This window comes from Podarcis tiliguerta (assembly GCF_965153285.1).
Source record: "Podarcis tiliguerta genome assembly, chromosome: 10".
Taxonomy (NCBI): domain Eukaryota; kingdom Metazoa; phylum Chordata; class Lepidosauria; order Squamata; family Lacertidae; genus Podarcis; species Podarcis tiliguerta.
In genome coordinates, this window is record NC_139543.1 from 62,969,007 (window position 1) to 62,983,677 (window position 14,671).

At 46.9% G+C, this 14,671-nt stretch overlaps 1 protein-coding gene and 1 long non-coding RNA gene across 3 annotated transcripts in view; both read right to left on the reverse strand.

Annotated features, from left to right (window-relative positions):
* Positions 1-7,701: 7,701 nt before the first annotated feature.
* LOC310659287 lies at positions 7,702-10,699 on the reverse strand. Its single transcript, XR_014502721.1, has 2 exons — positions 9,758-10,699; positions 7,702-9,251 (listed from the first exon to the last, which is right to left on the reverse strand). It is a non-coding gene; the product is annotated as an uncharacterized lncRNA (long non-coding RNA).
* Positions 10,700-11,866: 1,167 nt separating this feature from the next.
* PROSER2 (proline and serine rich 2) overlaps positions 11,867-14,671 on the reverse strand; it is a 37,013-nt gene continuing 34,208 nt past the window's right edge. For both annotated transcript variants that reach the window (XM_083402271.1, XM_083402272.1), the window contains exon 4: positions 11,867-13,351. In XM_083402271.1, the coding sequence (XP_083258397.1) occupies positions 12,339-13,351 (1,013 nt within the window). In that variant the 3' untranslated portion in view covers positions 11,867-12,338. The remainder of the gene's footprint in view (positions 13,352-14,671) is intronic.

The following is a 14,671-nucleotide window of genomic DNA, read 5'->3' on the forward strand; positions in this document are numbered from 1 at the left end:
CAAGCTGAGTAATACTACTTCAAAAACACCGTTGTCTTACTTACTCCAAACCAACGTCAAAGTTCTACATAACCTTTTGTTTTTAAAAGCAGGAGCTCTCTCTACTTTTTGCATCGGGCTGCCTTAAGTCCAAAAACATCTGGAGCAGGTTGGGGAAAGCTGTTCCAGGTGGAGCAGGGCATCATCAAGGAGATGGTTTAGTCCTGGTGGGAAATCTGAAGTCCTGTGTCCAAGAATTGCTTCCCCCTCCAGGTCCTAGAAGTGAAGGGGAAGCACAGTAGACAATTCACGAAGTGTCTGAGGCAGAGCCATGCCAGCTGTTAGGGCAGGAGCTTCCGAATTTGGGAGGGGTTCCCCTGGCGACTTGGAAAAAACAGGAGAGCCTAAGAGACGCTGTACGTGTTCCAGGGAGGGATGGAAATTCTTCAGAAGCGAGTGAGCTGCTGCTCTGTCTCCCATTTTCTCAAACAGAAGGAAGTTTCTGGAGCAGTTTCCTTCTGAGGAGAGAGAGAGTGTGTGTGTTGTGGAGATTCACAGCGCCCCTTTATTTGCAAAGGGCAGTTTCCAAAACGTGCAGGTATCAGAGCCAGTTTTAGAGCATTACCTTGCCCTCCCCCCCGGTCTCCATCGGGACCGCCTCTCCTGGTATGTCCCACGGAGTACAGGATCAGGTTTAAGGTGCTGGTTATAACCTTTAAAGCCCTATACGGCCTAGGAGCCTCATACCTACAGGACCACCTCTCCTGGTATATCCCATGGAGGATCTTACAGTCTTCAAACAAAAACATCTTGGAGGTTCCGGGCCACAGGGAGGTTAGGCTGGCCTCAACCAGAGCCAGGGCTTTCTTGACTGTGGCCCTGATCTGGTGGAACGCTCTGTCACAAGAGACTAGGGCCCTGCAGGACTCGACATCTTTCCGCAGGGCCTGCAAGACAGAGCTGTTCCACCAGGCCTTTGGCCAAGGCACAGTCTGACCCCCTCCTTTAGTAATCCTCACAGAACTCTAGCCCAATGGTTGCCATTAATTTGATTTTGAATTGATTTTAGAATGAATTGATTTTAGAATGCTGTATTACTTTTATTGTTGTTAGCCGCTCTGAGCCTGGCTTCAGCTGGGGAGGGTGGGATATAAATAAATTATTATTATTATTATTATTATTATTATTATTATTATTCTATATTTTATCTGTTCTCCTTTCACATTCCACTTTTACCTTATTCCCCACTCCCAGAGAAAACTTCCACTCGCTCATTTCCTTCCTTCCTTCCTTCCTTCCTTCCTTCCTTCCTTCCTTCCTCACTTTTTACATTCCCTTCTTCCTCCTGTAATAGCTTTATTGTCATACTCACATCATTTCTGTTCTCTGTTTAGTTATAATGATGATAATCGGTGCTTTTTTTTCTTTAAAAAAAGTTTAGGGGTACTCTTATTTTCCTACTCATATTGAAATACTGCCCCTCAATGAGGCAAAACTTTGATTCACAAAATATTTAGGGGTATGCGTCCCCCTGCGTCTCCCCCCCCCAAAAATACTGATGATAATAAATACTAACCTTTTGATTGCTCTCTAATTTCCCATTGCCCTCTTATTATTATTAAGACCATCTCTGTCAGTGAAGGCTGCTCCATGAGGACAAGTGGGGTTGTTCAGGGCTGTCTTAAGCATATGCTGCACCGGGGTGCAAAGATCTGCCCCCCCCCCAGGTTGCCCAGTCCCAGGGGTGCAGGAGGGCAGAGCCGGCCAGCCAGCCACCTCAGCGTCTCGCTGGCTTGGTTGGCCCTGAACTTGCAATGCAGAGCTGCCCGCAGCAGAAGAGCCCATTGCAGTGCTTCGACCAATGGACGGGCTCTTCGCTGGACTCAACTCTCGGGCCCCAGACTCTCGGCCTGGCACCCCTGAGAGCCCGGCGCCCGGGTGCCCCGCACCCCTAGCGCCTATCGGTAAGACAGCCCTGGGGTTGCTGGCAACATTGTCAAGAGACAATGAAGTGTGCCTCCGGAGGTGAAGTCAAGCTGCTGCATTAGCAGCACCGAAGTGACCTCCCCGGGGTGCAAGCCTGGGCAAAGCGTGTGGCATGTGTGTCACTGTTTTACTGGAAAAGGCTTTCCTCTTACACTAAAAGGCTTTCCTCTTACCCCAGCCTTTCTCAACCTGTGGGTCCCCAGATGTTGTTGAACTACAACTCCCATCACCCCTAGCTAGCAAGGCCAGAGCTCAGGGATGATGGGAGTTGTAGTCCAACAACATCTGGGTGTTAGGATATAGTTCTGTTCCACCTTTAAAGGGACAGGCAGGACTATTGTGTGTCACATGCCTGTTTACATTTCCAGCACAGTCTGCTGGGAACTTCCGTTGCATGTTGCTTTTGCTATACTGCTTTTTTGCTGGAGATGAAGGGAAGCAGACATGTTTTCCTCTGTTCCTGAGCTATGCTGAATAAAATGCTGTACATTATGCTTACACATTTCTCTGTCCGCCTCTTCTGCTGTGAGAAGATTTATGCACTCTGCTGACAGATCGTGCATGGGTCTCTAAACGTATCTGAGGCTTGTGTTGCTAATTGATGTAAGGGAGACTGGCTGCCGGCCAGTGGTTGGAGGCAGCTGGGGGCCTGCCTGATGCCCCCATCTTCCCGGCAGTATCCCAACACTGGGGACCCACAGGTTGAGAACCGCCGTCTTACACTGACCCTGATAAGGGGCTGATTAGGTGCCTATTAGCCACTAGATTTGTGGTATCCATAGAAAAACCTATTATCTCTGTATATTCAACCTAGATGCAATGCAGGTGTGTCCCATAATTAACCCTGTTTGTATGTACAGTCAGTGTCAATTACAGCAGGGGTGGGGAATCTCTAGCCTACAGGCCGGTCTTGAACTACCAGGGGGTCCAGTTTGGCTCACAAGACTCTTTCCCCCCCTCTGCCCCAAAGCCCCACACCCACCTGTCAATCAACTGACATCAGTTGTGATGTCTGTGGGAGAGCGGGGTTTAATTCTGGCCTGGACACATGACCTGTACCCAGCCAAATGGATGCCACCACATGGAAACCCAGCGCAAGGGATTTTGACAGGTGCGGTGGACAACCCACCTGCCAATTATTCAATGTCATAGCACTGCCCTGTGATTGGCAAGTGGGTTGCCCCACCCATCTGTCAAAGTTGACCTGCAGGGTGGGTCCAGATGAGCATCTGTCCTCCTGAACCAAAAGTGACTGAGACAGCTCAGTTGGATAGAGCGTGGTGCTGATAATGCCAAGGTTGCAGGTTCAATCCCTGCATTGCAAGGGGTTGGGCTAGATGATCCACAGGGTCCCTTCCAATCCTATGATCTCTGTTTTGTCCATTCCCTGATATTCTGGGTTCAGTTTATGGCAAAGTGCTGCATATTTTTGTTTGTTTGTTTAGTCGTTTAGTCGTGTCCGACTCTTCGTGACCCCATGGACCAGAGCACGCCAGGCCCTCCTGTCTTCCACTGCCTCCCGCAGTTTGGTCAAACTCATGCTGGTAGCTTCCTTGTCCCCTCCATCTTTCCCAACATCAGGCTCTTTTCCAGGGAGTCTTCTCTTCTCATGAGGTGGCCAAAGTCTTGGAGTCTCAGCTTCAGGATCTGTCCTTCCAGTGAGCACTCAGGGCTAATTTCCTTAAGAATGGAGAGGTTTGATCTTCTTGCAGTCCATGGGACTCTCAAGAGTCTCCTCCAGCACCATAATTCAAAAGCATCCATTCTTCGGCGATCAGCCTTCTTTATGGTCCAGCTCTCACTTCCATATATCACTACCAGGGAAACCATGGCTTTAACTATACGGACCTTTGTTGGCAAGGTGATATCTCTGCTTTTTAAGATACTGTCTAGGTTTGCCATCGCCTTTCTCCCAAGGAGCAGGCGCGTTTTAATTTCATGACTGCTGTCACCATCTGAGGTGATCATGGAGCCCAAGAAAGTAAAATCTCTCACTGCCTCCATTTCTTCCCCTTCTATTTGCCAGGAGGTGATGGGCCCAGTGGCCATGATCTTTGTTTGATCTGATGTTGAGCTTCAGACCATATTTTGCCCTCTCCTCTTTCACCCTCATTAAAAGGTTATTTAATTCCTCCTCACTTTCTGCCTTCAAGGTTGTGTCATCTGCATATCTGAGGTTGTTGATATTTCTTCAGGCGATCTTAATTCCGGCTTGGAATTCATCCAGCCCAGCCTTTCGCATGATGAATTCTGCATATAAGTTAAATAAGCAGGGAGACAATATACAGCCTTGTCATACTCCTTTCCCAATTTTGAACCAATCAGTTGTTCCGTATCCAGTTCTAACTGTAGCTTCTTGTCCCACAAATGAAACTGATTTGTAAAAATGTTACATGGGGGGGGGGGGAGGAATACGAGAGAGAGACATTGAACACACTTTTGTAAATCAAGAAAATCTTTAATAATAATAAGATTCATGGTGCTTGCTGCATGTTTTCAGGAAAGAATGGAAGGTTGTAAGCCGCTAGTCATAACACAAGCAATCATTCAGAAGAACCAAACCAAAGCACATGGCCTTGTTTAGAAAATCAGAGCTGGATTCTTTAAAAGGGCGAGAGAACGAGTTATAGCTCTAACTCCCTTGGTTGCTATTACCAGCGGATCTGGCACCAGAGCTATAAAAGCATCGGTGGCAAAGGTTGTTTATGATGCTAAATTGTTTAGAACACTGAAAATATGTTCCCTCTCTCCAGGTTTTCTCCCAGGACTCTGGAGGAGGAAGGAGCGAGTTTCAGGTGCTGCCGCAAAAAACAGATATGCTCTGCAGGCTCTTCCGTGAAGAGATAAACAAATCAAAGTTTGGGGCTGACGTGACCCATAATTCTGTGTCTGCAAAACGTGTCTGCACATTGTCTGCTTTTATTTCAAAGGAAAACAGCATGTACAGTGGTACCTCGGGTTAAGAACTTAATTCGTTCTGGAGGTCCGTTCTTAACCTGAAACTGTTCTTAACCTGAGGTACCACTTTAGCTAATGGGGCCTCCCGCTGCCCCTGCGCCACCGGAGCATGATTTCTGTTCTCATCCTGAAGCAAAGTTCTTAACCTGAGGTACTATTTCTGGGTTAGCGGAGTCTGTAACCTGAAGTGTCTGTAACCTGAAGCGTCTGTAACCCGAGGTACCACTGTATTTGAATATGCATCCATTTGACCCATGGGGTGGGACACATCAGTCACTAAACCCCCAATACTTGAATCGAAGAAGAAGAAGAAGAAGAAGAAGAAGAAGAAGAAGAAGAAGAAGAAGAAGAAGAAGAAGAAACTAGCAGGGGAAAGGTCTCTCCTGGCTGTTCCCCTTGAATCCCCAGATGTTCCTCTGTTTTGAACAACAGATATGGGCACCATTCTGACCTCAGGCCAGTCCTGACTAGGAAATTGGTGGCACCACCCCATGCCCTTATTTTTCCATGTTCTGCTGTATTTCTGGTCTTTGGAGTTCTGCAGGAAGGAAAAGAGGTTTCAAAAAATAAATTGCAAGGGGCATTTAAATGGAAGAGTAAGTTTGCTTGGAGCAGCAGATAGTTAAAGCACCCATCTCCCAGTCCTCTCCCCACAAGCCCGTCTGAAACTTGCTGCTCTTTGCTTGATCTACAGGAAGCTCAAGGTTTTCCACAATACCTCAGTTCCCTTTTCTGCCAACAGCAATGATGGATTTGAAGGCCACAGCCAAGGAATGTGTTTTGCGGTTTCCACCTGGGCGATTTCAGCTCCAAAGCATCCCGGGTTCATCTGGGAGCACTGGAGGGAGTGTTTTTTTCGCTTCCTGGCCAAGTTATCTCGGCCGGGAAAGAGTTTGGTTGCTAGGGTGAGCCAGGCATGATGCTTGTAGGCCTAATCCACACTGTACCTCCGCTTGAAGAGGAGATGGACGTCACATAGCTGCCCTGATTCCTTCCTCAAAAAAGCAACCGACAAAAATGAGATGGGGACAAGGGACCATCTAGGCCACATTCACACCATGTTTACAAAGAAGAAGAAGAAGAAGAAGAAGAAGAAGAAGAAGAAGAAGAGGAGTTTGGATTTGATATCCCGCCTTTCACTCCCCTTCAGGAGTCTCAAAGCAGCTAACAATCTCCTTTCCCTTCCTCCCCCACAACAAACACTCTGTGAGGTGAGTGGGGCTGAGAGACTTCAGAGAAGTGTGACTGGCCCAAGGTCACCCAGCAGCTGCATGTGGAGGAGCGGAGACGCGAACCCGGTTCACCAGATTACGAGTCCACCGCTCTTAACCACTACACCACACTGGCACAAAGTGGTACCTTATTGCTTTAAAAACACTGGCTCCCCCCAAACAATTCTGAGAGCTGTAGTTTGCTGTGGGTGCTCAGTGTTGATGGGAGACCCCTCTTCTCCTCACAGAGCTCCAGTTCTCAGACCTCCTTGGAAAGAGGGATTGTTAAAACCACTCTGGGAATTGTAACTCTGCCTTTGCTTAAGCAGCAGCACCCCATAAACCAGGGGTCACTAACCTGCGGCCAACGGAGGTCGTTTGACCGGCCCCCGAGCCACCCCCGAATGGAGCTGCCTGCTCACGCACAGCGCTAACTCACTTCTGCGATGCTGGAAATCGCGTCTGCGTACGTGCAGACGCCGAAAATCACAGGGATCCAGCCCACGGAAGGATCTCGGAGGGACCGATCCGGCCCAGGCAAGATAAACCTTGCTGACCCCTGCTATAAACCCTCCTGTGCTGTTCCGCCTGGCCTTTGGTTTGGACTCAGTCTGACCCTTATGTTTCCCCCCCTTATGGTTTTGATCCATGGGCTACTTTTAAAATGAGGCTGCATTTTAAATTACATTTTAACCTGTATTTTAAATTGGTCCCCCCCCCCCCCTATTATGTTTTTACTGTAATTTTATTGGTGTTAGCCGCCCTGAGCCCAGCTCCGGCCGGGGAGGGCAGGCTATAAATAAAATTTATTATTATTATTATGGCTTGAGATAAGTTTTCTGCTTGGGGCAGGAATCTGCCCAGATTCAGCTTCATCCTTCTTTTCTCCTTGCTCAGTTAGACGAAAACACGCTGTTTGATTCCATCCCCAATTTTAGTTGGGTTTTTTTTAGATGTAAACCAGCCAGCTTTATCTTTATCTATATCAGGCACGTCCAACTCCCAAGAGACTGTGATCTACTCACAGTACAGTGGTACCTCGGGTTACATATGCTTCAGGTTACATACGCTTCAGGTTACAGACTCCGCTAACCCAGAAATAGTACCTCGGGTTAAGAACTTTGCTTCAGGATGAGAACAGAAATTGTGCTCCGGCGGCACGGCGGCAGCAGGAGGCCCCATTAGCTAAAGTGGTGCTTCAGGTTAAGAACAGTTTCAGGTTAAGAACGGACCTCCGGAACGAATTAAGTACTTAACCTGAGGTACCACTATATAAAAGAACTGGCAATGATCTACCCATTGTTGGGTAGCTTTTTTAAAGGGAGTTTTAGGGGTTTAATACTCTGAAGAAATAAAGGAGGGGAGACAATTTCAGTTCTAGAACGTTTCTTGAACGTTTCTGTCCTTCGCACCTTCGTTCCACTTTCAAAAGCACATCTTTACAAGTCATAAAAGCATATATACCTATAAAAAGATAACAAGCTGAATTTGGCAAGCTGCCGCCATTTTCTGTTCGCTCCCATGCAACAGCACAGACAGAGCCCTACTTAAAAACTAGGACAAAGTCTTAAGATGAGAGGACCACGTTTATTTCAACTGACAGATGTAACAGTATTGTGGGTCATCAGTGGGGAAGTGTGAAAATTGGCATATAAATAGTTTTAGCACTCTGGAAGGATCCCTTCATGTATATAAAACCAGGTTTACGCCATTTTTAAAGAGGTAAGCAGATTAAATGCTATTCTTAACAACAAAAAATTATGAGACACGTTTAACAGCCGTGAGAGATTTAAGTTCCTTCTCAACAGCTTTCATGTATAAGATCAATGTGCAATGGTTTAAGCGATGCATCTAACAGAAAACATATGATAATTCACAATTGCACAAAATAGATGCCCTTATAACTACATACAATAATAAAGACATTTCCCCTTATATTCAGGCTGTTTAGAACATGAACCTGCTTCTATTGCACTTAAATCCTGCACAAATGAGCTTGATAGAACTACTGGGCCTATCTACATGGTCAACCCTATGCCAGTTTCATGGCAGAGTAACTGTCATGGCTTCCCCTCTCAAAGGATCATGGGAAATGGCAGCCAGGAATAGAGGCGAATGTTCTGTTAATAAGTCCCTGCCCCTCCCAACCTTGTACAAAACCTCAGTTCTCAGGAGAACGTGTTAAACCAGTCTAAGTACACAGCAGAAATATAGCCCAGAGTAGAAAAGGTGGCTGAAATTTATCGAGAGAAAATGCAAACCTAATCACAGACGGGGCTAATTTCCAGTATTCCAAGAACACTGAAGAAGTTGCTTATCTTTCAGGTTCCAAATTGGTTTATAATTACCTACAGAATGATTTAAATCAAGGAAGGGGAAATTATTTTCGAGGGAAATGCTAGCTTTTGCTATATACTTATTTCAGACTATGATTTCAAAAAAAGAGTAATTGCCAGGATAAACACACAGCTGCAGGTTTCGTTTTGTTGGTTTTTTTCACAAGAAAACCTGTGCCTAGTTCTAAGCAGCCTTAGTGATGAGGAAACTGCAACTTTCCCCAGGTGCTGTTGAACTCCAACTCCCATCATCCCTTGCTTGTGCTGGCAGGGGGTGATGGGAGTTGGAGTCCAGCAATGTCCAGAGTGCCACAGGTCCCATCCGCCTCATCCATCTCTGCCTTCAGTTGAAAGTAGACGGTTATTGTGCATATGCTCACCAGGAGTGATGCAACCTTGGGCAGATACAGAAGACTCAGTCAGGAGGCCAATGAAAATATATATATATATATATATGACATGTGGCAGGTGCGGGGGGAAAATAACTTCCCTAATGGCTCATCTAGCCCATGATTGAGGGATCTCTTTGTATGTGGCATTTGTGTTAAGCGTCAATGTAGCAGTGAAGTCCCAACTACTGGTGATAGTGGCAGTACATAGGAAGCTCCCTTATACCGGATCAAACCACTGGTATTGTCTACACTGACTGGCAGCCGCTCTCCAGGGTTTAAGGCAGGAAGTCTTCCCAGCCCTACCTGGAGATGCGAGGGATCGAATCTGTGAGGCAGGTGCTCTATCATATAGCTGCCCTTCCCACAAGAGTAGCAGGCTTTGCAAAGACCTAGACAAACCTAGGCAGCATCTTTAAAAGCAGAGATATCACCTTGCCAACAAAGGTCCGTATAGTTAAAGCCATGGTTTTCCCAGTAGTGATGTATGGAAGTGAGAGCTGGACCATAAAGAAGGCTGATCGCCGAAGAATGGATGATGGTGCTGGAGGAGACTCTTGAGAGTCCCATGGACTGCAAGAAGATCAGACCTCTCCATTCTTAAGGAAATCAGCCCTGAATGCTCACAGGAAGGACAGATCCTGAAGCTGAGGCTCCAAGACTTTGGCCACCTCGTGAGAAGAGAAGACTCCCTGGAAAAGACTCTGATGTTGGGAAAGATGGAGGGCACAAGGAGAAGGGGAGGACAGAGGACGAGATGGTTGGACAGTGTTCTCGAAGCTACCAGCATGAGTCTGACCAAACTGCGGGAGGCAGTGGAAGACAGGAGTGCCTGGCGTGCTCTGGTCCACGGGGTCACGAAGAGTCGGACACGACTAAATGACTAAACAACAACAACAAAAGCCAGAGAACCTGGTGAGATGCTAGAACGGCTGGCATAGGACCGTCCCATATGTCAAAGCATGCACAGGTTATTTTCATGCTCCCAAGGCATCATACAAAAACCCACCCAATATTCTCAACAACAGGTGTTCTGTAGAGCAGTTGGCTTTAATGCTTTCAAGTGCAGTAATGTACCATAAGGCTCCCCGGCAGTTTGAAGTTAATCTGTTCCTGCGGTTCCTGCTGATCCAGGCAAATTTAATCATGCCAAACGACAGTCTGTTTCTGGGCAAATTCACGAAGGGGACTATTGCGGGACAAGGCTAAGATGCTGGCCCCAGAAACAGAATCAGGGTGTGGCCTGCACAGTGCAGCAAACCTAGAGCTGCAATTGTTGTTCTGACACGACAGTAGCTTTGATACTGGCCCATTCTGAATTAGCATCAATCAGCAAACAGAATAGGTGGTTCAACAATGTTTCAGTTTACACCATTATCGCCTGAAAGGTACTTTTTTTACCTTAAAGCACCCAAAAGTGCTAGCTACACCAGTTTTCAGGAAGCATATACTTCTCCGACTGCAAGCTGACATCCTACTTACAATGCCAGTTTTTCCATACTAAGGTGAGGAGACGTCCTGTGAAAGTGAAACATTTCAAAGCTCCAAGGGCTTTCTGGCAGTTCCCTCCCTGTGAGAAGCGAGGTTACAGGGAACCAGGCAGAGGGCCTTCTCGGTGGTGGCGCCTGCCCTGTGGAACCCCCTCCCATCAGTTGTCAAAGAAATAAACAACTACCTGACTTTTAGAAGACATCTGAAGGCAGCCCTGTTAGGGAATCAGATGGGCGGGATATTAATAATAATAATAGGCATAGGCTGAACTGCAATCTTGCCCAGTTTGGCCAGGCAGGATATGAAGCTGGGCTGGATTGGAGTCCCTAATAAACTCTCTCTCTCTCTCTCTCTCTCTCTCTCTCTCTCTCTCTCTCCGCCCTCAATATATCCTCTGCAGCAGAAGCAACACTGCTCTGCCATGAACACTGTGTTGCTTCTAGAGCAAGACTGGCCAGGCTTCTGACTTCTCTAATAATAATTTATTATTTATCTGCCACCCATCTGACCGGGTTGCCCCAGCCACTCTGCCCCAGCTTGCAGGATATTACTAGAACCTCCATTATCCACCAACCAGAGCCTGGTGCAGAATTCAAGGATTCTGAGCCCAGAAATTCCTTCCGAGTTCCAGAACTCAGCTTCATGCAAAAACCCATTTAACAAAAACTTCCATTTACTGACAACGCAAAATTCCTTGCCAACCTTCCCAGCTTGCTCAGGATTTTCTTCAATATAATTTAGGGCAGGATAGTTGAGGGGGCGAGAAGACGTTTTGTTGCTGCTCTCTGGGCACTGGAAATCTTTGTGTCAGTCTGTTGCAAATCCCCTATATTGTCTCCAGAAATACAAGGTTCCTCCAGACCAGTGTTTCCCAAACTTGGGTCTCCAACTGTTTTTGGACTACAATTCACATCATCCCTGACCACTGGTCTTGTGGGCTACAGATGATGGGAGTTGTAGTCCATAAACAGCCAGAGACCTAAGTTTAAGAAACCCTGCACATCAAAATGGAAAAGGGGTGAATTTCTGCCAAAAATTACTTAGGGATTACAGTGGTGCCTCACAAGACGAAAAGAATCCGTTCGGTGAGTCTCTTCGTCTAGCGGTTTTTTCGTCTTGCGAAGCAAGCCCATTAGCGGATTAGCGGTTATTAGCGGCTATTAAAGGCTTAAGGGATTAGCGGATTAGCTGCTAAAAGGCTATTAGCAGCTTAGTGCCTTAGAAAAAGGGGGTGGGGAGCGAAAAAAAAACCCCAGGAATCGCAAGGCATTTTCATCTTGCGAAGCAAGCCCATAGAGAAATTCATCCTGCGAAGCACCTCCAAAATGGAAAACCCTTTTGTCTTGCGGGTTTTCCGTCTTGCGAGGCATTCGTCTTGCGGGGCACCACTGTATTATGCATGATTTAAACTCCTGACAATTAGTCTACAGACAAATACATGCATGTGAAAGAAAGAAAGAAAGAAAGAAAGAAAGAAAGAAAGAAAGAAAGAAAGAAAGAGTGACAGAGAGAAATGTGACAATCAGAAATAGCAGCTTTATTGTATATTTGACCTCTCCAGTACATTACATTATAAATATATATCCATCCCTATATAGTAATTCAACAGATACATTCCCCCCCCCCTTATTTTTTGGCTTCATTAACGTAGGAGTCCAAGGAAAACCCATTGCACTCGTGACATACTTGACAGCTACTCACATACACACACACAAATACTGCACCATTAAAACTTCATTTAGTATGACGCCCCTTTTTTGCATCTAGGTCTCCTGTTAATAAAATGCCTTTTTAAAATCCCGCAGAAGACCTCAGTAAGCCATGTGACTGGGCATTGTTAAGGAAACCCATGACAAGCACAAGTCCCGTTCTGATATATTTAATCTTTCCTTAGACTGCAGGGGCAAGAGAACAGTCCATTTGATCTCTTCAGAAACCGAGTCCACTGGGAGCGCGATGCTCCCACCATCGCAGTAACCGTCCTTCAACTAGTCTTTGAGAAGCCCAAGTTTCCGCAGCGCCTCTCTCCTAGCCTCTTCCGTAGACCCGCGTCCAGAGAACTGTACAGTTACGCCTTGCGGTCTCAATCCAGACGGTCTGGGCAGCGACCCAGACCTCCTCCTCATTTCCAGGCTGAGGTCCGGTAGCCGGTGGTCGCAAAAGCTCTTGGCGGCGTTTTGCCGAGCGGGCTTGCCATCGGGGAGATCAGCATCCGGTTTGACCGTCACCGTTTTGCTCACACTGGGGAAGTGGCTGGTTTCCCTTCTCAAGACGTCGTGGATGTTTCGGTAGCCGTTGGACAAGGGCTGCTCTGGCCTTTTGTCTGTCGGCGTGGGAAGATCTGAGGACTGGTCCAGCGGGGCTGGTCCAAGATTTCTGTCCACCAAGCTAAGCCTACTCAGGGCCTCGTGTCTCGCTTGCTCCGACGGCAAATCCCGCAAAGAAGAGCTTCTGCTCTGTCCTGACAAGTCGTGCTTCTGAAGTCTCTCTTCCAGCTCGCTTATGAAGTAGGGCGAGCCGTTGACGTTGGCCAACACCCTGGCTTTGCGCTCTTGCACGTTGACGGCAGCTCGGGAGATAGTTTTGCTGAACTCCCTCTCGCCAACGTTGGTGATGCTGATGTTGCTGGGGAACCTTTGGGGCTTGGGGGCGGTTGGGGGCGGCAGAGCTTGCTTGAAGGCGGAGAAACGCTCTCTGTTGCGCAGCGGGGAAGACGAGGGCGTGGTCCTCCCCTCCATAGACCTCCCTTCCTTTGGAGAGGCGGGAGAGAAGGGGGTTCCCTCTGCCTGCTTCTCAGATATTTTCTGAGCGATGACGAGCGGGGTTGGGATACAGCGGACGAGTTTTGGGTGCTGAGCTGTGGGCGCGGCAGGAAACACCTCATAGATGGGCAGCGGTGGAGCTGATGGCAACAGAGGAAGAGGGATGGCAGCCTCAGCACAGGTGTCCTCAACGTTATATTTTGGCTTCAGTGTATCTAGTTTCCCAGCCTCCTCTGGGGCTAGAAAAGAAAGGAGAAAGTAGCAGATTATTAGAACCGTTTCCTAGACCGGTACATCTGGAACCATGGAAGTGACAGCGTTTGTCAGAGAATTTGTACCCCGTCAGAAGCTTCCATAGAGGGTGGCTAGCAATATTGATCAGTGGTTCCCAAACCTTTTTCGGACACTGTCCCCTTGGTTCCATAAACTCACTCACAGTTCCCCCTACCTTACCCAATAAAAAGCGTTACAGTGGTACCTTGGTTCTCAAACGCCTTGGTACTCAAACGCTGAAAACCCGGAAGTAAGTGTTCCAGTTTTCGAACGTTTTTCGGAAGCCAAACATCCGATGTGGCTGTTGGCTATTGTTTCCTGGGCACCTGCACCAATCAGAAGCTGTGCCTTGGTTTTTGAACATTTCAGAAGTCAAATGGACTTCCGGAACGGATTAAGTTTGGTGCTTTTGTTTTTGATATTTATTTTGTTTCTGAAGCTTTTTCGGTTAATTTGTTTTTGTGACTGTGTCAAACCCAGTTCAGCTACTGATTGACTGTGTGACTGTGGAAATGGATAAAATCCCCCCATCCAAACAATGACTATCATCAATGCAGGTAAGAAAAGAATTTAATTTTTATTTTTGTCATCTACAATACTGTCTTATTTATTTTATAGTACAGTGCATTGATTATTGCTTTCATTTTATGGACATGCTTTCGAACTGCTAGGTTGGCAGGAGCCGAGCAACAGGAGCTCACCCCGTTGCGGGGATTCGAACCGCCGACCTTCTGATCGGCAAGTCCTAGGCTCTGTGGTTTAACCCACAGTGCCACCCGTGTCCCCTGCCTTACATAATTAAAACTATTTACTTTAATTAAATGGATGAACTTGATCTCGTGATACCAGCTTTTCAGAGTCTGATAGTCAGTGAGATTTCCAGCACAACAGATTAAAAAAATGCAGTGGTTAACAGAGCACAAAATGATAAGATGCCCCACCTCCCCACACCCACTCAAAACAAAAAAACCACATTAGCACAATCACCATTACAATTAGCCTGAGAAAAAATGCCCTCCCAGAAACAAGAAGTGATGAAATATTTTTATGCTGTGAACCACCCTGAGATTTACCAATGAAGGGTGGTACAGAAATAAAATAAAATAAAGTAAAATGAAATGAAATGAAGAATGCTGTCAGCAGCCACAATTTACAGCTGCCTACTATGCCAAACCATGGAACCGATCCCCTTGCCCCCAAGGGTAACCTAGACCTTACTTTGCTCCACAAGAAGGTCACCTCTAGAAGGAGGAATGCAGAAGCCTCTCTTTCTCTATCTCCAGGAG